At 51.3% G+C, this 23,876-nt stretch overlaps 1 protein-coding gene across 2 annotated transcripts in view; it reads right to left on the minus strand.

The window, feature by feature from the left end:
- Positions 1-20,840, minus strand: part of Ago2 (argonaute RISC catalytic component 2) — a 70,263-nt gene extending 49,423 nt beyond the window's left edge. The window contains exons 1-2 of one of the 2 annotated variants that reach the window (XM_048802181.1): positions 19,399-20,840; positions 2,319-2,514 (exon numbers count right to left, since the gene is read on the minus strand). In XM_048802181.1, the coding sequence (XP_048658138.1) occupies positions 2,319-2,395 (77 nt within the window). In that variant the 5' untranslated portion in view covers positions 2,396-2,514; positions 19,399-20,840. Of the gene's footprint in view, positions 1-2,318; positions 2,704-19,398 lie in introns of those variants that run through there. The other variant, XM_015486517.2, reaches the window with a different exon arrangement.
- Positions 20,841-23,876: the final 3,036 nt, after the last annotated feature.

Consider the following 23,876-nt stretch of genomic DNA (forward strand, 5'->3'; position numbering starts at 1 on the left):
CACATGACAAGAGGGCTGGGGACAGTGGAAGAGTGCTTGCCTTCCATGCCTGATAGCACCGGAAAACACAGAACAAAACCTGACAAGAAGGGGCTGGGGATGTGGCTCAAGCGGTAGCGCGCTCGCCTGGCATGCGTGTGGCCCGGGTTCGATCCTCAGCACCACGTACAAACAAAGATGTTGTGTCCGCTGAAAACTAAAAAATAATAAATATTAAAATTCTCTCTCTCTCTCTCTCTCTCTCTCTCTCTCTCTTTAAAAAACAAAACAAAACAAAACAAAACCTGACAAGAAGATCACACACCAATGCCCCTCCAGATACAGAGACATAAAAATTCGCACCAAAACACTAACAAATTCAATCCAGCACTACACAGAAATAATAAAGAAAGAAAGGCATGATGATCTCAATAGACGCAGAAAACGCGAATCCAAGTCACCACTGAGAACAATTTTCAGCAAACTAGGCTGATAAACCCTCAGCCTGACAAGGTTCTGAGGGTCTGGAGGAAGACCCGACAGTTAGGACCACATCTTTCAGACCAGAATAGACAGATGCCCACACTTCTACCACCATGCTCGACACTCCACAGGTGTCCCACTCACACGAAGGCAAGAGAAATAAAACACATTACAAACTGGGAAGAAGGAAAACCATCTTCATTAATAAAAAAATAATGAAAATGTTTTTAACATTTCTATTGGGATACTTTCAGATAAGTATAAAATTCACCATTAAGTGTACAATTAGGCAGGTGCTGTGGCACACACTGGTAATCCCAGCAACTTGGGAGGCTGAGGCAGGAGGATCACAAGCTCAAGACCAGGCTTAACAACTTAGGGAGTCCTTGTGTCAAAATCAAAATTGCTGGGTATGTGGCTCAGCGGTACAGTGTCCCTGGATTCAATCCCCAGTAAATGGGAGAGAGGGAGGGAAGGAGGAAGGATGGCAGGGAGAAACACACATAATTCAATGATTTAGCATATCCTCCTGAGTTTTTGACCATCACCACAATCTAGGTTTAAAGTATTTTCACCACCCCCACAAACAAACTCCAGACTCATTAGAAGTCACTCTTCCACTCCTAGAAAAAGAGATTTTAAGATACTATTCACAACAGAAAAAACACATCATGTGTTTTTTAGAGTCAAAGCAATCAGAGTTTAAAAACTCCAAAGGGCTTTTAGTAGATTCTATCTGGAAAAGCAAAGGACCAGGCACGGCAGAGCAACTGTGAAGAACAGGAGGTCTTGGTCTCTCTGAGCCAAGCCTGTCATGAAACCTCAGGGAACAAGACGATGAGTGTGGCCTACAGGACAAGAGAAGCAGCCCACACGCAGACCCACACCTGAACCACCAACCCATTCCCCTTCAGAGACTTGCATCTAGAATCTACCAAAATCTACAAATTAATAAAAAGATAATCCAATAAAAATAGAAAAAAGACTTCAACAGACACCTTACTAGAAACAATATTTGATCAATATTTAATACATGAACATATGAATGTAAGCACATGAAAAAGTGCTCTGCCCACCAGTATCAGGGAAATGAAAATTAAAACCACCAGGAGAAGCTGCCACACTCCCCCAGAAGACTGGCCCCACTAGGAGCTCACAAGGGCATGGAGCAAATCGGATCCTCTCACACTGCTGGTGGAAGCAAAGTGCTGCAATCACTGGGGACAATCCTGGGGGTGGGGGTGTTCGTAGACAGCGAAACCTACACCTGCTTTTTTGCACCTGGCCATTCCTCTCCCCGGTATTTATCTAAGACAAATGAAAACATATGTGCACCCCCCCACACAAAAAAAAAAAAGACTTGAGCAAATGTTGTTAGCCACTTTCTATATACTGGCCAAAGCTTAGCCTGCCCAAGTGTCTAAAAGGATGGTGTTTTGAGTACACAATGAAGTTTTTCTTTTTTAAGTATTTCTTAGCAATAAGAATAAGTTACAGTACATAAAATGATACAGTTGGCGAATCTCCAAAACTAATCCTGGAAAAAAAAGAAGTTAGGACCCGAGGACACTATCCCATTGCTGTGTCACTCAAGTCTCTATGAAGAGAAAAATAATCTATCGTGACAGAAATCAGAACCTGTGACTGACTCACAGAGCTCTACATTTACAGTGTATTTCACTGCAACTGTCTCGATAATAAAATATTTTTCAAAAACAAACACAACAGAAACTTTAAGAAAAAAAAGTCAGAAGGCCACGCTGAGAATGAGAGTTGGTTAGTTTAAAACACAGAGTTTGTCTGCACAGACCCCGCCCCATAAATCAGTGAAAGAAGTGAAGGATGGAGTGGAATACCTGTTAACTCTCCTTGGACATTTCTCTGGCTTGATATCCAATTCGTAGTGATAGATGTCGATTTTGGGGATGTCCATTTCAAAGAAGTTGGCCTGTAGTTTGATTGTTCTTCCCGAGGTCCCAAAGTCAGGTCGAGGTGGAGGCTTGAAGGCATATCCTTGGATGGGTGGTGCGGGGGGCCCAGGAGGCACAAGCACTGGAAAACAGTGGGAAGAATCCCTGTCATCAAGGGCAGCAGACTTGCCCCAGGGTGGGGGCATACCCTGCCTTCACAGCCCTCAGGACTTCCTGTGCCTTCTCAGCCACTTCTCCTCTTGGGCTCTCGCATTCCTGGAGGAAATCTGAGCCTCACCACCCAGCTGGATGTACTATGGCCTGGCCCTTGTCCCTGTGCAGACTCTCCTCATCCCAGGGACCCCCACTGCCAGGCTCAAGGGACTGTCTGCAGTGCCTCCCTCTTCTAATGGCGTGGTGGCAAGTAACACTGTACCATGCCATTCTTTTCCAAATTTTCTGCCCAGATCTTCAAAATGGATCTGCTCTACTAGGCCCTTCCCTGGAGGCTCACTGCAGCTCAGACTGTAGTCACCCTTCTCTCCCCAGCACCCTGCTTCCAGGGGCAGCCAGGGGCCTCCCACACAGTGTAGTGAACTGCACAGCACGCCTCTGCTCACCTGCAGCCTCCTCTACTGCCCAGCCCTCACCCTACCCAGCCTGGGGCTGCACGTTGTCCTGCAGGGCTCCACACACAGGCCTCACGGCAGGTGGTGGTGGTCTTGGTCTCCCCTGCATCCATTTGCCCAGCTGTAGCCAGAGTTTCTGATCACTTCTGGTTCAAATGCTTCTATGGCTCCCACACCCAGGCCACACATTCAAGCACTTGCCAGTCCTTGCCGTCTGGCCCCAGATTTAGTTCTGCACTCTAACCACCTCCAGCCAAGAGAGCCGGCCTTTCCTGCTTCAGACACTGCGCCTTGGCTCTGCCTGGGGTCCTGATGCAGTGTTCCCTTTGAGGCCCTGCTCAGGCATCATTAGCCAGGACCGCACCCTCCCCCATCTCCACCTAATGCTACTCCTTTCCCACTCTAGGCCATGCTGTCATCTTGTTTATTGTCTGTTGCCCCCAGGGTCTTGGAAGGCACACAACAGGAGCCTAGAACCATTTGATCAACCCCTGAATGACTATTTTAGGAGGTACAGGAAAGTCCCCAGAGTCACCCAGAAAACATCCTCTGTCATGACCGAAGTCCCAAAGGAAGATGTGCATGCCATTCCAAGTCCAAGGCCAGCTTTCCTAACACAGAAGTTCATGCACACGTCTGCCACAGGGCCTGAGCAGCACTTGCTGTGTGCATCCACTCCCTGGTGCCTGAGAGCCGTGCAAGCTACTCCAGGCATTCTCTGCAGCCCTGGAAAGCACAGCTCCATGCCCTCGTCTGCAACAGACCAAAACTGCATTTCCACAGAGGAGGTGTCTTGGTGTCAACCTGATCACAGACCTAAAGGACATCAATCACCAATGGTTTGTCACACCTGGGGCACTGGAAAGACAGGCAGCATCAAGCACTGGCAAGGCAGATGAGGCCAAAGGGCAAGGCTCAACTGTGATAAAGGGGTCCAAATGTCAAGGTGGAGCCCCCTCTTTCATTGCTATTCAAAACAGTAATTCACTCAGAAACACCGGTACACGGGCAGTGGAAAGAAACGTCATGTCAAAATTTCAGGCACTCCATATTGGTAAAGCTCAACCTGTGGATCTAGGAAAACACAAGCACTTGTTCAACAAGGACTTCTCTTACTTCCAATTAAATGTCTGTCTCAAAAACCAAACTCTTTCCATTTGAAAAGAATTCAGTATATTTCAGTATTTACTGATATTCACCTGAAACAAGTAATTTATTAAGAAGAGCAAGAGTGATCTGTTCTTACTGTACTTCTGACCTAGGAAAACTCAGTTCTTGAACTGTTTGTGTTTTGCTTTCTATGGACAAACTTATATGCTCAGGGGTTACTAAGGTCACTGAGCTGTTTCCATAGGTACCGACTTCAGGGGAGGAGACACTTGTGCAGAGGCAGAACACTCACGGCGCCCAGCAGCACACTGACTGTGCCCCTTCCCTGTTGGGGGCCCAGGAACAACTGTTCTCAAGCAGCTTCCTGTTGTTTCTGAGTGTAAGTCACCCCAATTGGAGGAAGCTTTTCCCTTTTTTGGGGCAGTACTGGGGACAGAAACCAGGGCCTCACATGCTGGGGAAGTGCTCTGAACTACAGCCCCCAGCCCGATCTTTTCTCTTTTGCCAGTGATACTTTCCACCGTAGACTCTGTGTCAAGGAATGGACATCACTGTCCACATCAGCTCTGCAAACCTGTTCCCTTGAGGACCAAGGGGGGCTGAACAAAGAGGATACCAACAGACAAATGCTCTAGTGCTCAGGTCTCCATCCGTCCAACCCAAAAGTAGAAGCAAAGTTACGTTAGTGCCCAGGAAACATTCAGACACAGAGACACCAATTCTGCCCTGCAGTCCATTTCAGGGCCAGAACACTCTCTTGGTGGAAAAGAATGAACAGTCCTTGCTGGCAGGTATGGTTTACAGGGTGCTCATGGGCGTTCCTGACTGAGCCTCTCCAGCACAGAGGAGGGGTCCGAGGCATTGATGGAGGGAGCACATCCTCATGGTGGAGCAGGGACAGCGCCAGCCAGGCTCCCCCTGGCCAGCCAGTGCAGCTGATGGACTGGTACTTAAAACTGACCAGCAGCACAGATTTGGGCCAGGTCCTTTCTGGAGTCAACCCTGCTGCTCCTAAGGAGCATCCCCTGAGGCCCCATTCCTTTCATATTTTCTGTGGGAAACAAGCCTAGGTTACTAACCACCAGCCTATGTTACTAACCCAAATGAATAAAAGCCATGGGAAAATAAAAAGGCAATATATTTATAAAATGAACACCTTCCCACGACAGTTCTTCCTTGCTGCTGGGGACAATGAAAATACTGAGGACTTCGCTAGAAGGCACATGGAACAGAAATCCCCAAGTTAAAGTCATGAATGTCTTCCAAGCAGAGGGAGTGGACCCACACCTCCTCCCTGGGGAAGGAAATTCCCTGAATAACAGGAACCCTACACAGGCCTCAAGCCCTGGGAGTGCCTGGGCTATTTTTATCACTCACAGGGAGTCTCAAGCGTAGGCAGAAGGCACCAGAGAGGAGAAAGCACACGGCTCCTGCTGCCTGCTCCACAGGGCCCAAGACCCCACCCCGCCCCAGTGACTGCGCCTCTTCCCCAGGGTCCTAGACACCCCAGCTCCCCCGCAGGCATTTCCTCCAGACCACAGGCAGCACACCAGTGCTTCTCATCTGGGATGGATCCCTTGGGCTTGTTTTAAATGATTTCCACTTGTTTCTGGAGCCTGTGTGAAGAGAAGGAAAATCCCTCTTTTTCATCTAGGGTTCCCTGGACCCTAACAGTGGGAAGGCACCTTGCGGCTCCAGGAAGGAGCAGGGCCATTGCTCTGTACATAATGACATACCCCTTGGCTAGGCACTCCTTGCTGAGCACCGCTAGCAGCGAGAGTCCTGAGGCCCAGAATCCAGCAGTGTCGGGGACAGTGGGTGCAAGTGTCTGCTGACTTGCATGTCACTCAGCACAGCGGTGATAAGATCCCATTTTAGAGAGAAGCAGCAAGTAACTGACTTCCTGTATGAGCAGTTGGGTCACCACCAAGTCTCAGTGTGGATGACAGGCGCAGAGAGGCATGCCTGTGAATGAGGCCCCCCCAGAATGTCCAGGGAGTGTGCATCAGCTTCTCAGAGGAGGGTCACAGAATGGGCTGTGACACCTGCCCAAGAGCCACCTCCGGGAACAGCTGAACGTGCTCATCCCTAGCCCTACCTCCAAGGAAGGGCGGAGGACAAGGGGAAGCCTGCAGGCAGAGGGAGAGCGCCTACTGGGTGGCCAAGGGGACAGTCCTGATGATGAAAACTCGCTCACAGAGACACTGCTGAGAGCACTGCGGGGGACAGAGTTCTGCGGTCACTCATGTTCAGGACGACTGGGGGCATGCACTTCCATGCCAGTGTAGCATGAGGAAACTGCACAGGAACCTGGACAGCTATCAGGTCCATGGAGTGTCCTTGGGAGCAACGGCCAGATGTCTGCTTGTGCTTTCAGCCACCCTAGGAAGGCCCAGGTCTGTCCTCAGGGGCCTGGTCAAAGATTCAACTAAAAGAGCCAGAGCCCACAGCTTCACGGCTGGCGAGCACCAGCAGAATGACCAGGTGGGCACATGCCCCCACCATCACCCCTCGGGCATGCTGCAGGGAGGTTCAGCATGGCCAGGGCTGGGCCTACCTAGGAGATCTTAGTGGTTTTAAGCACAGCTGGGTTTTCTGACTACTCTGATGACCTAATCCCAAAGGGATCCTGGTTTGAAACACATGGGCACAACTGGAGTTGGTGAGCCGGGTTCAATGTTCTGAGCTCATTTATAGGCCAACCAGCACTGGAATGAGGGGCGAGCTCACTGCCCAGGGAGCGAGGAGGCATAGAGGTGCCCAGCTCACCTGCCTAGTGCATACTCAATGGTCACCTGTCCCTACTCTAGTGCCCCTGCTGCGGAAGGCAAACTCATGCCTGGCTACGAACCCTTCCCAGGGAAAGAGGCTGAGCAGCCTTCCAGATCTGTGCTGTGTGTCTTCTCCTTAGGTACACACCAGCGGCACCAGGCTCTGTGTGGGGGAGGGGTGGGGGCACACCCTGGCACACTGCTCCTCACCAGCCCAGGATCTCAGCACAGTCAGGGAGCATCATCCCAGCCAGCACCCAGGGCGCACGCCATGGAGGTCAGGGAACTTGTTCCCACCCACTGCGGGACACATGACCAGGTACTTGCGGTCATGTATTGTCGTTTCTTTGACCCTGATGATCAGAACTTACTACAGAAAGTAGAGAAGGCAAGTAATACAGCTAGAATGCTACCACCCCAGGGGCAGCCCTGCAGGTCAGGTCTTGTTCTAGATGCACATGAAATTAAGCATGTGTGTGCTAGCTTGGGATAAGGCAGCTTTAGCTGCTGATGCCAACTTTTCACATTAAGTAATGTAAATATTCTGCTGCGGCCCCTTGTGGCAACTTCTTCATCCTGAAAGAACCAGGGTGGTCAGCGGAGACCCTCTTGCTACACTGAGCCACCTGCCCTTCCACCTGGCAATGCAAGCAAACCCAACCACCCCAACACACCCCCACCCCTCCTGGCCAGACTCCGGCCTCTGGCCTACGGCTTCTGGGCCTCCAGGCTATCACTGATGAATTGCCCCGTGAGTCTGGCCCTGGCACAGGCACCAACCCAGGCTTGGAGCCCCATCCCATCCCAGAAGAACCCTTGCACACACTGCTGGTGCTCCCCAGCCCAGGGACGCAGTGCAAAGCTGAGCCCAACAGCAATGGGACCCTGGCTCCCTGCTTCCCCTATGCCTGTCTCAACCCCAGCACCAATCAATGCTCCTGTGCTGCTGGCCACACCCCGATTCTGAGGGGTTTTAGTGGCTATTGTGGTTTTGACATTCTGTGCATCTTGAGAAACCATGGACTCCCTGGCCATCTTTCCCTTGGGACAAAACCTACACATAAAATTGGCAGGCAAGTCCCTGGCACCAGAGTCCTCACCAGGAAAGCTTCTCAGGCCATCATCATCTCGTCACTCGCCCTGACCACGTACCCTGGTGGCAAGTCGCCATGCACCCAAGGGCTGGAATTTTCACCCCTGGAACTTGGAGCTGCAAACTTAGATGAGGAATATTTTAGCTGTTCTGCCTTCCACTAGGAATGTGTGCAGTTAGTCACTGCAAGGCCAGGAGTACTTGCAACTCAGAAAGCACAGCTGACCCCATGTCACACAACAGTCATTATCAAAGCCACAGAGTGCACTTCAAATCACCCACTGTGTGTCCTTGTAATCAAATGTGATGAAGAACTCATCTGAAACTTTGTCACATTTGGCTTGGTGTCTTGATGACCATGCCTTAGTACAACTGGCTTCGTCTGCCATCCTATTTTGTTTTGTCCTTGAAAACCATTTTTGGAAAGGAATCCTCATTAGCGTCACCAGACTGACCTAACCTTTGAGAACTACCTCTCCTCGGGGCCCGGTAGCCTCCTCTCTAAAAAGAAGGTGCCTCAGCTTGAGAACATCACCCAAGCCTGCCCTGGTCACCGCTGGGGCAGGATGGGCAGGGCCTGCTGCTCCTCTGCCACAGCCCCCAGGCATGTCACCTGCCAGGGTTCTGAGGAGAAGCAGCTCCCAGGATAGGCTCATGCACTGCAGGTCCAGTGGGGGCTCTGCTGTCTCCATGGCTGCACTGATGTGCACTGAGCTCACGATGTACCAGCTACCATGACAACCATGCTCTCGGAGTCTGTCTCACCACACAGGCTGCCTGGGTGTGGGTGGGGCTCAGAACTGGAAATCAGAAAGCAGCCATCCTGACCAGGCCTTACACCCATGCGTCAATGCTGTGCCTCCAGTTGCGGCACCCCACTAACATGTGCCTGGAGAGCTAGCAAGCAGGTGGCCGGGGGACCTGACACTCACGCTCTGCTGGCACCCCTGCCCAGAGAAACAAGCAGCCACTGGCAAGTAAGAGGGTCTAGCGTTGAAGGCACTCTGGAGGGCATGCAAGCAGAAGAGTGCGACTGCCAGAGATGGAATTTCTGGTATTTTCTATAGACTTAAACATAAGCACTTCAAAAAACAGCTGCTCAACCCATCAGGTTGGGCATATGGGTCTCAAACCTACAGGGCAAATAACCTCATCCCAACCCCCCCACCCCAATCTCATCCCATTCCAAGTGGCCAGGCTTTCACTGTACGCCAACCGTGTAATGAGCACCAGCACAGGGCCCAGGACCATGCCCTTGACCGCAGCCAACGCCTGACAAACCTCAGAACTGAGCTGGAAGTCACCTTAGAAGCCAAAGCGGGAGAGAATCACTCACTCCTCTTCCAAGCTGCTGGACACACAAAGCCAAGGAGACAGTCTGGGGCCTTGCTCCATCTAAGGAAGGGGAAATGAAAAGGGAACTGCCAAGAGGCAGCACCCAGACTTCCCAGAAGGGCTGGCCACTGGCTGCAGCTTCCCATCACACCCTGCCTGCAGCACGACATCTTAGTATGAGTTACGGGGCCTTCGAAAAACAGAAAGATCCGCACCATGTTCACTCTCGGGTCACTCATGAAAACTAAACCGCACAAGTCACCCAATAAACCACAAGCTCAAGAACCCAAGGGCCCAGGTCTCCCACAACGTGCCATGCTGCTGTCCGAACCAAGGATGGCATGGAGCTCGCAGCTCTCCAGGGGGCAGGCCCAGCAACCCCCAGGAGGCGGCGGGAACACTGCCGGGTTCCAGCTACTCACCTGAGGCCTCAGGGTGAGCATCACTATTCCAAGCCACACCTCCCTGATCTCCCTCGAGAACTCTTGTTGTCACACCGGTGCCCTCTAGGAAGTGTGAAGGGCACATAAAGTGGCAAAAACGGCTCAGGATTGAGGAGCACTTCTGTGCTACAACCTGGGCCAAGCCGGCGTAGACACCATCTTTTTTATGCCTCTGGTAATACCTGCAGGGGGAGTCACAGGCTGCAGGGTTGACAGCCTCATCAGGGTCCGCTGGCCAGGCAGTGGCCAAGAGAACTGCCACCTATCACTGGCTCCAGACAAGGAAGGATCCTGATGGCTCACGGGAACACTGATTGGAGAGGAGAACCACCAAACACGTGTCCTCCTGGGAGGCAGAGGACATGTGGCTGGAAGTCATCTGCTGCCTAAATGGCAAGCCCCACTCTTGGTCACCAAATGAACTGGACTGCATTCAACACAACCACAGCATCCCTGTGGAGAAACCAATAGGGCATTAAAAATAGGTGCTGAGAATGTAATCGGAGCCAGGTGTGGTAGCCAAGCCTGTACTCCCAGCTACTTGGGAGGCTGAGGCAGGAGGATGGCAAGTTCAAGGCCAGCCTCAGCAAATTAGAGACCCTGTCTCAAAAAAAAAAAAAAAAAAAAGATGCAGCTGGGAACCTGGCCCAGTGGGCTGGAGAATAAGCCCTACTGCACAACCACAAAAGTGCAGAGCACAACCTGGAGCACCGCCCCGCCAACCGCAGAGAGGAAACACAATTAAACTCGGCCTGCATCCCACGGACACGTGTTTCAGAGTGGTCAGTGCTCTCCTGTCCCACTGGAACCTCACAGCCAAGCAGAGCTGGGGACAGGAGCTGCATCCGCAGCCAGGCAGCTCCCGTCCCAGTTCCAACTCCCAAATCTCGGCAGACTCCATCCAAAATGAGAGCCTAAGTTTTCCAGGTGTTCAAGGCCATAGGAGAAGTAAAATGTGGCCAGAGTGGGGGGGGGGGGAAGGAGCCCTTGCCCTTTGGAGGCCCCAGCTCCCAGACCTGGAGAACCCTGCCCAAAACAGGATTAAGACAGGCACACAAACACTCCAGGGTGGAACGGGGTGATGGCCCCAGCCTTTCTAGCCACCATTCACAGCCACCGAGTGGGAGGCAGCTCCTGACGCCAGTCCATGCAGGCGAAGTGTGCACCAATCAATACTTGGTAGAAATCATGTTATCAGTTCCCTTTGAAAGGAGGAATACCTGTCCTCAGGTGTGGCTGGCACCACCAGGGTATGTAAATGCGATGGTAATTGGCCCAGAGTCACAGGTTCAGGGAGTATGATCCAGGGACTGCTACCAGCCTGCACTGCTCAGGAAAAGGACAGATCCTAATGGCTTCTGGGAACAGACACCAGAGCACAGGAGCCATTTAACTAGTGCTCTCCCGTGAGACCCAGGACGTATAGCTAACCATAAGTGTCCATCAGCCAATGGCCCCCTGTTCCTAGGAACAGACCCCTAATGTGGCCCTCAGGACCTCATGGGTTACAGCTGAATAAAGGACTCCTTCCCCCTCTCCTGCAGGCATGGGGGCACAAGACACATCCATCTGCCACAAGAAGGAACTTCACTTCCAGTTCTCCTGACCCCTAGGGAGTCTAGGCCAGCGCTGCCGGCTCAGGAATGAGGTGGTGAGGAGTGAAGGGCGCGCAGGAAGCCCCGAGCAGGCCCAGCCAGGACTGGGGGATGTGCAGGAAGGCCAGAGGACTGCTCTCTGGAAATGCTGTATCGGCAGGCAGGCAGTACACAGTTCCTTTTGTTATCCCTCTGAAAACCCCCCTGAGCATCTCTAATCCATCACAGCCTGGGGGAGCACCAGAGAGCGGCCCTGGTAGACCACCCGAATGGGGAGTCACTGGTCCAAAGGGACATGCAGGAGCCGGCAAGCATGGCGGAGAGCGCACCCCGGGGAAGACAGCGCGAGAGCAGATCCTGATGCAGTTCGGCAGGTGAGGCCGGCACAAGTGGAGAACTCCCCAACGCACTGCAAGTCTACTACCATTACTCACTCGGCTCTTTTGGTTTCATGAGTATTCTTCTAAAAATACTCTGACCTTATTTTAGTGAGCACTATGGCATGCAAAAGAGAAGCACATGACACTGAGTTTCAGATGAACTGTAAACACTCCCAGTTACCTGGTGCGCAGGGCTTGCTGCACTCTCACTGCAAAGCATGGGCTTCCGTGATTCAACCTCAAACTCCAACCATCCTTCTTTGAGAGATGGTCCCCAAAGCCAACCCTGTGTCCCATAAAAGGACACCAGCATGTGGCAGCAGATGGCAAGGCAAGGACTATTGTATGCTCTTTTACTGTAATGTACTCACCCTAGACACTAAGAACATTTGTCAATACCTACCATTTCCCCCATTTTTGGAGGTGGGGTACTGGGGATTGAACTTGGGCACTCGACCACTGAGCCACATCCCCAGCCATATTTTGTATTGTATTTAGAGACAGGGTTTCACTGAGTTGCTTAGCACCTCACTTTTGCTGAGGCTGGCTTCGAACTTGTGATCCTCCTGTTTCAGCCTCTGAAGCTGCTGGGATTACAGGTGAGTGCTACCATGCCTGGCCCTACTTATTTTCCCTTCTAATTTTAATTTTGCCTAAGAATTTAAGTAGCAAGCACCACCATTATGCCAAACACTATGCAAATGCCATCCCACAGATCACTGTGGAAGTGGGTATGGAGGAGGGAAGGCAGGGCATCTGTCCCGGAGCCAATCTCTAAGCCAGATTGCCCCCTCTTAGGAGCAGATGTGTGTGCATCTATCAAAGGTGCACAGGAAAAAGAGTGCATGAGGCTCACCCCAAGGAGCCAGAGCGGCACACTGCACAGCAACAGTCCAGGCAGAGGCCAGCTTGGCACAGCATCTGCACTGGCCACACCCTGCACGTCCCCCACACCCAAGGGAGGTGTGAGCAGGCAGTGGGTGGAACCAAGGCCCACTGCAGAGATAGTGTGGGAACTACCTGCGGAGCACCTGAGGGAAAGTGAGGCCTCTCTCTCACATCCCATGAAACAGATTCCAAATGGGCACAAAACTGACTGGTCAGTATTTTTAAGCAAAACAAAAACATCCACATAAGAATTTTAAAATTCAGTAAATTTAAAAAATATTTATTTTTTAGTTGTAGTTGAACATAATCCCTTTATTTTATTTATTTTTATGTGGTGCTGAGGATCAAACCCAGGGCCTTGCACATGCTAGGCGAGTGCTCTACAGCTGAGCCACAACCCCTGCCCAAATTCAGTAATTTTTTATAATTTTTGGCAGGAGGCACTTTCTCAGAAGCAAAAAAAAAAAAAAAAGCAGAGGGCACAAAAGACAAACTTGACCACCATCTTCTTCTTCTTGGTCTTTTTCGCAGTGCTGGGGACTGAACCCAGGGCTTCACGGATACCAAGCAAGTGCTTTACCACTGGATCACATGTCCAGCCCAACCGCCTAACATTTTGATCTTTATGTTTTATTTGATCTTCAGTGCGACAGATGAAACCCAGCGTGCTAAGCAAGCCCTCTACCACGGAGCTGCATCCTCAGCCCTACACAAGATTTTTTTTTTAAATGTCTCTAATTGCAAGACAAAACCAGAAAATTTATGGTATCATAAATTCACAAACCTAAAAGTATAAAATTCAGTTTATATAAATTAACAAGGAGATTTTAAAATCCAACAGGAAATGGACAAGGAAGGACGAACGCCAGGGGCCAACAAACATAAAATATATTTAGCCTTTAATCAAAGAAATACAAATGAAAACTGCAAATTTTTGCCTCCCCATGTGGCGAAAGCAGGGAAGGACCCCGCCTCACTAGCACTGGATGCAGTGCAGGGTCTGACTCACTGCCTCTCATCCAGAAACTTCCTCCAGCCACTGTCCTAAGCAAGGCTCGGGCACTGATACCCAGAGCGCTGTTCCCAACCCACTGCAGCTGACACTGAGTGCAAAGGAACACATCCATCAGTTAAGTCACACTGTGCAGCTGCGTTTATCACATGAAAAGGTCCACACACTAGCAAGTGGGCAGGTTCCAAGATGGTGGAGGGCACCCCATTTGTCCTATATTGACACCCATAGTCTTGTTGAAGGAATGAGGAAATTTACAGGCAGATTAAAAAACAAAATGCTATCAGTGACTATTCCTGGGCCACCAAGTCTTGGTTGGTCTCCTGGCTCTTTGATGTGTTCCTATACTTTATAAGTAGGCATATTCTATCTATTACTAGAAAAAATGACAGGGACAAACCAAGTGGCCGCTGGAAGGAAGGTCAAAATACCCTTGACATGTCATCCTCCTGACATTTCCTAAAGTTAAAGAAGCTGAAATGTGTGCAAAGTCACTGCCTCACTTCAGGCCCCGAGGTGGGCCTGTCTCCCCACTGTGCCTCTCATGAACGACAAGGTGGGGGTTACAGGTGAAACCCTTACCAGGTCACACAGGTGCTAGGAGGCAGAAGGTATAGAGGCAGGCTAAGGGGTAGGTGCCTAGCACCACAGTGGAGCACCATCATCACGCCACCCTGCGGCCAAACAGCTCTGTCCTAGAGAATTCCCCTGGTACCACCAGTCCCTGGGGAGCTGCCCAGGAGCCCCAGCCAGCCAGGGCAAGATGGAAACAGCATGCTTGCATGGAAGCACACCCTGCTCTTCTACAGGACAGCTGGTGATTGTACCATCTGAAAGAAGACAAAAGCCACAATCTGGGTTTATATCACAGTTAAAGAGAACTCACACTTCGACTCGGCCAATCTGTTTCTGTTTCTAGCTCCACCCGACCGACACGGCCTGGGCAGGACCTGCTGCTCACTCGACACAGGCAGGGCGGTCCTCCTCCCACACTCCTGAAGTGTCAGAAAAACACCTCATTGACACACACCCTTTGCAGTGGGCACCAGGAGGAGTCCACCTCCAGAGCCCGACTGCACACCTGGCACCAGTACACACTCTGGGAAGTGTGGTGCCCACTCGGGCAGCAGGGTCACCCGACGTGCAGGAGAGGGGAGCTGCTTCTTGTTCACAGCAGTGCACCTTGCCAGCTAAGTCCCCTCCGAGAACGACCATCTGTGTCTTTCTGATCTGCACATGCACACGTGTGAAAGAGATGTGGAAGGCCAGTTTCTCACCCAGTGAGAGGGGAGTTTCGCTCTGCGTCAGCCTTGGTAAGCTGCCTGCCACTGCGTTCTCCAGTTGCTTGGTGGAACAGCCCCATCCAACCAGGACCAGGCCTCGGCCACCACAGAGCAAAAAGCCCCAAAGCCCGCGTGCTGGTGATGGGCAGTGGTGACTGAGCTCTCAGCTGTCCTTGACGGCTCTGCACGTCTTAGCTCTGGCCTGTCTTGAAAAGAATGTCTATTTTTGCCAATGAAGCAGAAAAACCTATGAATATCTTCCACTTATCTGCACATCACACACTCTATATACTCTGCACAAGACACTGTGCCACCTACCACCTGGGAAAACTGGAAAATGATCCTGCTGCCCAGGACCTCGTGCCCCATGCAGCACTGAGCTCATCATTCCACATGACATAACACAGAGGGTGAGAGAGAGGGAAGGGATGAGAGCCGGCTGCACCAAGGGGCTATAAGTCCCGCACAGCGGCCCTGACACTGGCAGCGGCCATTCGGGAAGGAAATGGACATCCACAAGAAAGCCCACAACCCCTATGGGAAGAGGCTCTCCTCACAGGAGAGTCACATCCTGTGCTGTCACAGAGATCAGGGGCTTCGGTCAGATGGTTTAGGGCCACTGCACCAAAAGAATCAACTTGGGGAAAAGCAACAGGACTTGACAAGACCCGAGTCTGGTTCCACCACTGGAAGCCTGGCCATCCAGAGAAGCTTCTGCTCATCCATATCCAACCTTGCAAGAGATCAAACCTTGCCAAATCTTTGTTATTCACCAGTTTGATATCCAGCCCTTCCTCAATCCTTGCAGGCCAAACATTAGGGCCCTCCAGGAGCGACCGATGTCCCCACACCGAGGAGCCCATGGCACAGACCAACTGCTGGTTCCCCTGTGCTGCCCTGCACTGCTGAGCTCCACCAGGAAAACATGCCCTCGCCACACCCCTCCCCGCTCTGGGACCCTGCCCTTCTCCTGCTTCCTGGGCCTCAGGTCATCCAGAGAAGCTCCACCTTCAATGAGGGAGAGGCTCTGACCCCAGAGCCTCCCCTGGAATTTCTGGTACCTTCCGGCAGGACAGGAGGACCTTCAGGCGCAGCCACCATCCAGCCCCTCACTCCCTGCCTCTGCTCTGCCCAGTGAGGCAACCAACCTGTCCTTTCTCCAAGTCCAGACAGGGAGGGCTCTGCATTTGCCACCACACAGGGGTCCCAGCAGCATGCTAGCACCCGGCAGCCTGGCACCTCGGTGAGTGCTCACTGCAGTGCAGTTGTCACTCAGCATCTGTGACCGCGTTGTCCAGTCCCCCAGCAAGCAGCATCTGAAAGGGATGTTGCTGAACCCCTACTGTGTGCTAGGAGCACTGTGTTCACTTTCTTAACTAGTATGAAGAATTTTATGAAGCATTTTACCTTAGACGAGATAGGGTAAGATAAATCAAGAAATTATCAGAGTCACAAACCCAGGCTGGTGGCCTCTGAGGGCACCACATACCAGTGACAATGAGGACACAAGGTCTGCCCAAGAGCAATCAGGAGATGGTGGAGGCAAAGCAGCAGGCTCCCTTAGCTACAGGCTCAAGTAACAGGTTGGGCTTTGAATCTGCACTCTCTGTAGGGTCCAGAAAGCCCAGAGAAACTGAACTCTCACATGAAGTGCCCCCAGGGAGCTCACAGCTACTTCTTTTTTTTTTAAATGTCTCTAATTGCAAGACAAAACCAGAAAATTTATGGTATCATAAATTCACAAACCTAAAAGTATAAAATTCAGTTTATATAACAGTTAAANAAAATTTTAATTCACCAATTTTCTTCTTCTTTTTTTTTTGGGGGGGGGGGAGAGGCGGGGGAGGTGAACTCAGGGGCACTCGACCACTGAGCCACATCCCCAGCCTATTTTGTATTTTATTTAGAGACAGGGTCTCACTGAGTTGCTTAGCACCTCACCGTTGCTGGGGCTGGTTTTGAACTAGCAATATTCCTGTCTCAGCCACCTGAGCCACTGTGATTACAGACGTGCACCACGGCCCACGGCCCAAGGCCCCCGGCCCCCTCACAGCTATTTCTTTAAATGAGGTGGCAGCATACACACACCCCCCCCCATATAATTTGCATCTGTTCACCTGTCTGAAAAATCAAGAGCCTCTCATGACTTTAACACAGATGAGAACCCCCAGCAGCTCAGGAGCGGGGGCTGCTTCTCTGGCCTGAGAAGGCCTATGACAACATCACGCTCACTGGGGAAGTGGAAGATTCAAGCTCAGAATCAAGGAGGCCCGAGACCACTGCTTCCACAGGCCTCAGCAGGCTCAGCAAGAGCAGCAAGCAGACAGTGAGGCTGGCACAGACACACAGCCACACACCAGCAACGGCGCTGTGGGACCCAGGGAGCGCCAGGGCTCTCGTTCCTGTGTCTGAGCAGTACTAATCTTAAAAGTTGATTTTACAAAGATGCCATTTGCAAACAACAACTAAAGTACAAAAAACAGAGACGAACAAGTGTAAGATCTACTTCAAAGAGACTCTGTCCGTCCCTCCACACAGGAGGACTTCCTAGGCTATCGGCCTTGGGTGACTGCAAGTTCTCCACTCAGGACCCCGCAGCACTGTGACAGGTCAGCATGGTGCAGGCTCAAGGATCTGAAAATGTTCACAAACTCAGAAGCAAATCAAATCAGACTGTACCGGTGCCACATCTAGCCCTGTACCAACACTGCCTAAGAGGTGAGGCCTTCCCAGGAAGCTGCTGCTTACCCCAAGACTGAGCACCAGGCGGCTGGGCGACTAGCCTCTCATCTTCCCCAGCCTTCACCACACTGCCCAAGCCTTCTGCCTGCTGTGCAGGGAACTATGGCTGTCCAAAGGAGGACCAGCTTGGCTTCCATACCAAAGACGTAGTCTCTCTCCACCGGCTCATTCCCAAAGGCACACAAACATGCTGCTGTCCAAACAAGACAAAGGCGAAGACCCCCAAAGGACGAGAGTGAAAGACTGGTCAGGCGTACAGCAGCCAACAGCAGCTCCGCTCGCCCAGAACAGAGGAGCCGCACCATCAGAGCACAAAGAAAATGACTCTAGATGTGCCTTCCGAAACCTCCCCCTGAAGAGTGAAGAGAAAGGAGTTCTCGGGTAAATACCAGGTCAGAGCCCACAGCATCTGCACAAGGAACACCGTCTCCCAAGTGCACCTCCCCTCCAACCTGCCAGCCAACCTTCCATTCCCCTGTCCATTCCCACCCCCTCTCCCAGTCAAGACCGCGCAACGACCCTTACCCTGCAAAGTCAACACCCACAGTCAGACCTCAGCCCCCTGGCCTGTCAGTGTCACAGAGACGGTCAGACCGTTGCTTCCTTGGCTTCCACTACTACCTCGCTGGCTGCCCTTCCTTCCACTCTCTCGGTTTGAAACACAGGGCTGGGTCCCAACAGTCAGCTCTGCACAAACCTACACCTCCCCTGGGGACCTCACCCAGCAGCATGGCTTCTGACCACTGCACCTCTACCTAGATATTCAACAGATGCCCCCAGGGCCACCTGTGCTCGCCAGCTCCAAGTCCTCCCCTCCAGTCAAGCAAAGGCCCTGACTCCTCTAGACCCCTGTGACTAGGCCGTGTTAAACCCTTGACACTGCATATTCTCATCTCAGTTAGGAGGCTGCTGCTCAGGCCACAATGTCAACAGGCTCGATGACTCTGCTGTCCCTCTCACACCTAGCTCACGACAAGCACAATGCCCCAACTCTGAAATACCGAAGCACGCCTGGGTGAGAGACAGCAGTCTAGGGCCGTCTTCAGAAGAGCCTTAGTTGGATCCAACTGTAGCCCTTCCCTTTGCCCAACCCAATTTTAGAATCAGTCAATGATACAGACTGTGACCCCGAGCTCCTCCAATCAGGACGCAGGGCAGTGCACGTTAGGTCGGGTGCACTTGCTAGCCGAGTCCTGGCAGCAGCCCTTCGGCAGTAGGAAAGTCTGCCTTACCCACCCACTTTCCAACACTGGTCTGATTTCTTGTGTCATCTAAGTATTTCTTACATCTGGAAGTGCCTCAACTTACCTTCTCTACTATGAAAGTGCCGCTATAGGCCATCATTTTCTTCTACCTGGATTGGTTCATAATCCCTGACAAATCCCCCCTGCATTTCAGAAGCAGCCAGAGACTGGTAAGGTGACTGGGTCTCCCTCTGCTCAAGGCTCCCAGTGGCATCCATCTCTATCAGGTAAAGGCCCAAGCCAGGCCTCTTCTGTCACCTACTCTTCTCCTCCTGGCTGCCTGCCCCAGGGCCTTTGCTTGTTCATCCTCTTCAGATCGTTGCTAAACTGTCACCTTCTTAGAGACCACTGCTGACTGCTCATTAAAATGGCACTTGCCCTCCACCACCCCCCACTCTTCTCTACATACTTGTGTATCACATCATCTGTCCTCCCCGCACCAGGGAAACCAAGAAGGGCTGCCTCCTCGGCTTTTTTCACTGGTGCACCTCCAGCACTCACCCACTGGCAAACAACAGGTTGAGGAACGACAGGAACTGGATGGGCAGTCTCCAGGCACAGCATCTCTTTCTGCTCTACCGTATCAGAAGCTGCTGGCTGTCCACTGCGGCCTGCTGACTCTTCTACAGCAACTGGGTATGTGGCTGCCCACTTGTACCGTGCTCCAGGTGCCCCTGGTGTTTAGGTACGTGGTAGGCAGGTCCCACAGAAGCACCCCTGCCACATCTTTACCCGTGGGGCTGCATGTTCCAGTGACCTAGGTGGCTGCACAGAGCAGCACGAAAGCCCACGATCCTGGAGAAGAGAAACCAGTTTCTAAGGGTCTGGATTCCCAGGAAGCCACTATGTTTGGTTCTGTTGTGCTACTTTTGTTTCATTCTCTTCCCTCTGGTGCTAGGGATTGGACTGGAGACTCTTGCATGCTAGGCAAGTGCTTCATCACTGAGCTACATCCCCAGAATCCCCCCCCCCTTTTAAGACAAGGACTAAGTTCCCAGGGTGGCCTCAAATGAGCGATCGACCTGCTGCCCTGCCGCCTACTGAGTAGCTGAGATGGCAGGTGTGAGCCAATGCACCAGGAGGGTCTACCTGCTTTAAGAGTTTTGCCCACCTCGGCAGCACATCCCTTCCTGGCCACTATGCTTTCTATGGTGCTTATTTTTTTTTTTTTAGAAAGTAAGAACATCGATGTTAAAAGTAAGCACTATGATAGGGAAATGCAGCCTCTGCTCATGATATCTTGTTTGAGATAAATGTGGCTTCCCATGACACAGCAGGCCTCCCCAGCCTGGATTTTCAGGTCCCGTGTGACACATTTAGAAACCTAGCACTTCAACTCAGCAGGTCATCAGCTACCAGAACACTCTCAATTTACCTTAGATTACAATCACAATATACTGCAAATGGAAATACTGTCTTAATGTTGACAAAACAGGGCACACGTTAAATAGAAAACTATATACATATCATTGTGTATTAGAAAACCATTATGTTCCAGAGGAAAACCAGAATGTTCATTTAAAAAAAAAAAAAAAAAAAACAGCCTTAGCTTTGTTTTTATGAAGTAAAATTTCCCTGTAAGCTAGCAATGCTTTGCAGCCAATACCTGTGGCTCAATCCAATTCAACCAAATGCAAATTCTACTTCAATTCCTGGCCCATGGAATGAACATAATCCCCTGAGGAGACACTTAAAAGTGAATTCAACAAATGACGAAATCAGAAAATTCCCCCAATTTGTCCAACCAGAGATTTGAAATGTCACTTCTAAATACTGGCATCCCGTAGAGGTACAATTTTTTTTTTTCTAGTCAGAATAATTAATTAGGAGTAAATTGTTGAAAATCAAGCAGATAAAATCCCCAGGACTGTTTGGCTTCTTTAATCAATTCATTCCTGGAGACAAGCTCACAACTTAAAATAAATTACAATTGTATTCTGTGTTCTTCAGAAGACTGAAAAAAATAAAGTTAATTGCACAAGTTTTGGACTGTGCACTGTGACTGATGCAGAGCCCTGACTGCTACCTTTCAAATGGCACAATCACGGGATTTCCCATCCAAGTCAGGCTCCAGCACTTGCTAAATGTTTACTCCTTGCTCTACAAGGCGAAAGGTGGGCCCTCTGCTGCCTCGGGATTCTTGCACAACTGCCCGGTGGGCCAGGCAACCAGCTGGGCTGGTTTTCTAAGGCTCCCCAACTGCTGCCCAGGGAGATGGGAGACTGGGTCTATGTGCCCCAATGAACCGCTATGTCATCGGGAGCCAGCGGTCCAGAAGCATACACCTCAAAGCAGAGTCTGGGGGCCTTCAAGCTCCACACAGAGCTGAGTTTGGAAAGTGAGGCTGATAAGTATATATGAGATGATGCAGAGCCTGCATTCATCCTTCTCTGTATTCAAGTTCACATAAAACTTGCCACCTTGACCATTTTACAGTGTGCAACATCCTGGCTTTTGCTATGCTGGCCATGACACTAATTCCAGAGTACCTTCGTCACCCCAGAGGAGCCACATGCCCTCCGATGTCACCCCATTCCTCTGCCCAGCCTCTGCCTTTGGATTTGCCTGCTTGGATACTGCATAAGGACATCGTGGAGCACACGGCCACTGTGCCTGGCTTCTTCTGAGGCTCCTCCACGCTGTGGCTGGCCTTGAATGCCTCACTGTCTCACCTGAACTGGTTTTCTGGGGCTTCAGGAGGGAGCTGGCACCTGGGACATGAGGCAGGGTGGGGAGAATGGCACTGCTGGCTACTCTCCCTGCCACCCTGGACCCTTCCACAGACTCAGGCTTATCCAGGTGACTTCCCCTGGCCAACAACGGTTCCAGAGCCACTGGAGGCTTATCAAAGTGCTTGCCTGCTTCTGCCCACTCTCCTGGGACCCCCATCTCCTGGGGATGAGCCACTAGTTCCACCGAGAGAACCTGGATATCCAGGTAGTGAGAGGACCAGCAGCGGTGGCTGAGCTGCTCAACTGGCCACTGTCCAGACCGGGTGCACCAGGGAAACGGGACCTGGAAAGCACACATTCTTAAGCTCAGCAGAGCGCTCTGCACCATGAAGAGTGGCCCATGACACAGCCTCCACTAGAGCAGACTCCTTCAGCCGCAGTTCGCCTGCACCACTTGAAATCATTGGGCAGCAGCTAAGAGTGCTGCATGGCCCACACTGCTCAGCACCAAATCAAACTCAAACTGAAAATAAAAATGCATTTGCGTCAACTGGGGAAACCAAGTGTAAATCTGGTGACACTGAGAAGTGGCCATTTGTCGTGGTCATGATGCTGTGACTCAGATACACACTCAAGCCTTTATGGATCAAATATGGGGATTTGCCTCAAAATCCCCAGGTAAAGAAGTGAGATTAGATACCTCTCACAGTTGGCAAAAAGCACAGTGGACTCTCCTGCTTATGTGACATCTATGGGCATGTCTTAAAGCTTAAAGAAATACAACAGCTTTTTGGGGAAACTGAGGCAGGAGGATCACAAGTTAGAGACCCCATCTCAAAATAAAAGGGTGGAATGTAGCTCAGTGGTAGAACACCCAATTTGGATCCCCAGCACCAATATATACTCACCATCGCCTAGCAGCACATGAGGGAATGACAGATGGGGGTGGAATGCAGCTACCCAGCCAGGAATCCCCTGGGCCAGCAGCCCACCCGAAGGGCTGCAGGCTGGGGGGTGGGCAGTGGGGCTGCTGCCCTCCCTGGGGAGGTACACAGGGACACCCCCACCAGATTCTTAACTGGACTGTGTGCACAGCTGGAGTTCACAAGATCCTGTGGGTGAGGCCTGTGCTTCCTCCAGGCAGGGCCTGCAGCTTCATCAGGGCTGCCAGGGCTGGGAATGGGGCTGGCAGGGTTTCTCATCCAGAGCCATGATGGGACGGACCCTCTGGCGAGGAGCCTGGCACACAGGTATGGGCCTAGATTTATTTCCCAGCATTTTTCTCCTGACCATAAAATTGAACAAGAAAAACAATGGAAACAAACACCTCAAGGAGAAGAGGGGAAAGCCAGAAACCCGCTCGAAGGGTTCAAAATTAGCCAGGAGCTGACAGAGGTAGGAAGGTCAGCAGGTACTGTGCAGCAGAAATGCCAGCCCAGGAGGTCCTTGTGGGAACCCTCGTTTAACTCCTGGGAAATGAGGCAGTGACAGTAACTCCATTAATCTCCCCACTGTGCTGAGCTTAAATTCTAAGCCTCGAGCCTGAGATGCAGTAAACATGAGCAACGCTATACACAATCTCACAGAATAAGCTGTTTTTCATGGTTACAGTAACAGAAATCATGCTCCCAGCAGCACACTTACAACTCAGAAAAGTTTACCAAGAATAAGGCAAGTTTTCCATGATCACATGCACATAGAGATGAAGCTGGAGCCGACCCTCCCAGAACAGTGGCGACATTCCAGCTCACTGAAGAAACCAAGCCGACTCCAACCCCACGGAGGGGCCAATGCAGATGGGACACGGGGCTCCCACCCATCACTCGGGGCAAGCGAGAACCAACTGTGGCACACGCTTCCTGTGCTTTCAGTACAACGTGAAAGAACAGTCAAACTGGCCACTGTGTCCCAATAAGGTTGCACAATTTATAGTTCTGACACAGCAAGCTAATTCTATAATTTAAAAAAAACTTGAAAACAACCCAAATGTCTACTGAAAAATGACATAACAAATGTAGTACTTGTGCCTGCAGTGGAATATCACACGTTCATAAAAAGGAGGGAAGCACTGATACACACTATCCCTATAAACTTGAAAATGCTTGGGCAGATATAGGGTCGTAGTCAGTGCTAGAGTGCTTGCCTAGTGCTCGCTAGGCAAGGCCCTGGGTTCAATCCCCAGCACCACCACCAAAAGAAAACACCTGGACAACAGAAGCCAGCCACAGACCACCATGTGCTGCGTGGTTCTACGTACAGGCAACGTCACAACAGGGAAAGCCACTGAGGCGGGCACAGACCCAGCAG

This window comes from Marmota marmota, unplaced genomic scaffold (genome assembly GCF_001458135.2).
Source record: "Marmota marmota marmota unplaced genomic scaffold, marMar, whole genome shotgun sequence".
Classification (NCBI taxonomy): Eukaryota; Metazoa; Chordata; class Mammalia; order Rodentia; family Sciuridae; genus Marmota; species Marmota marmota.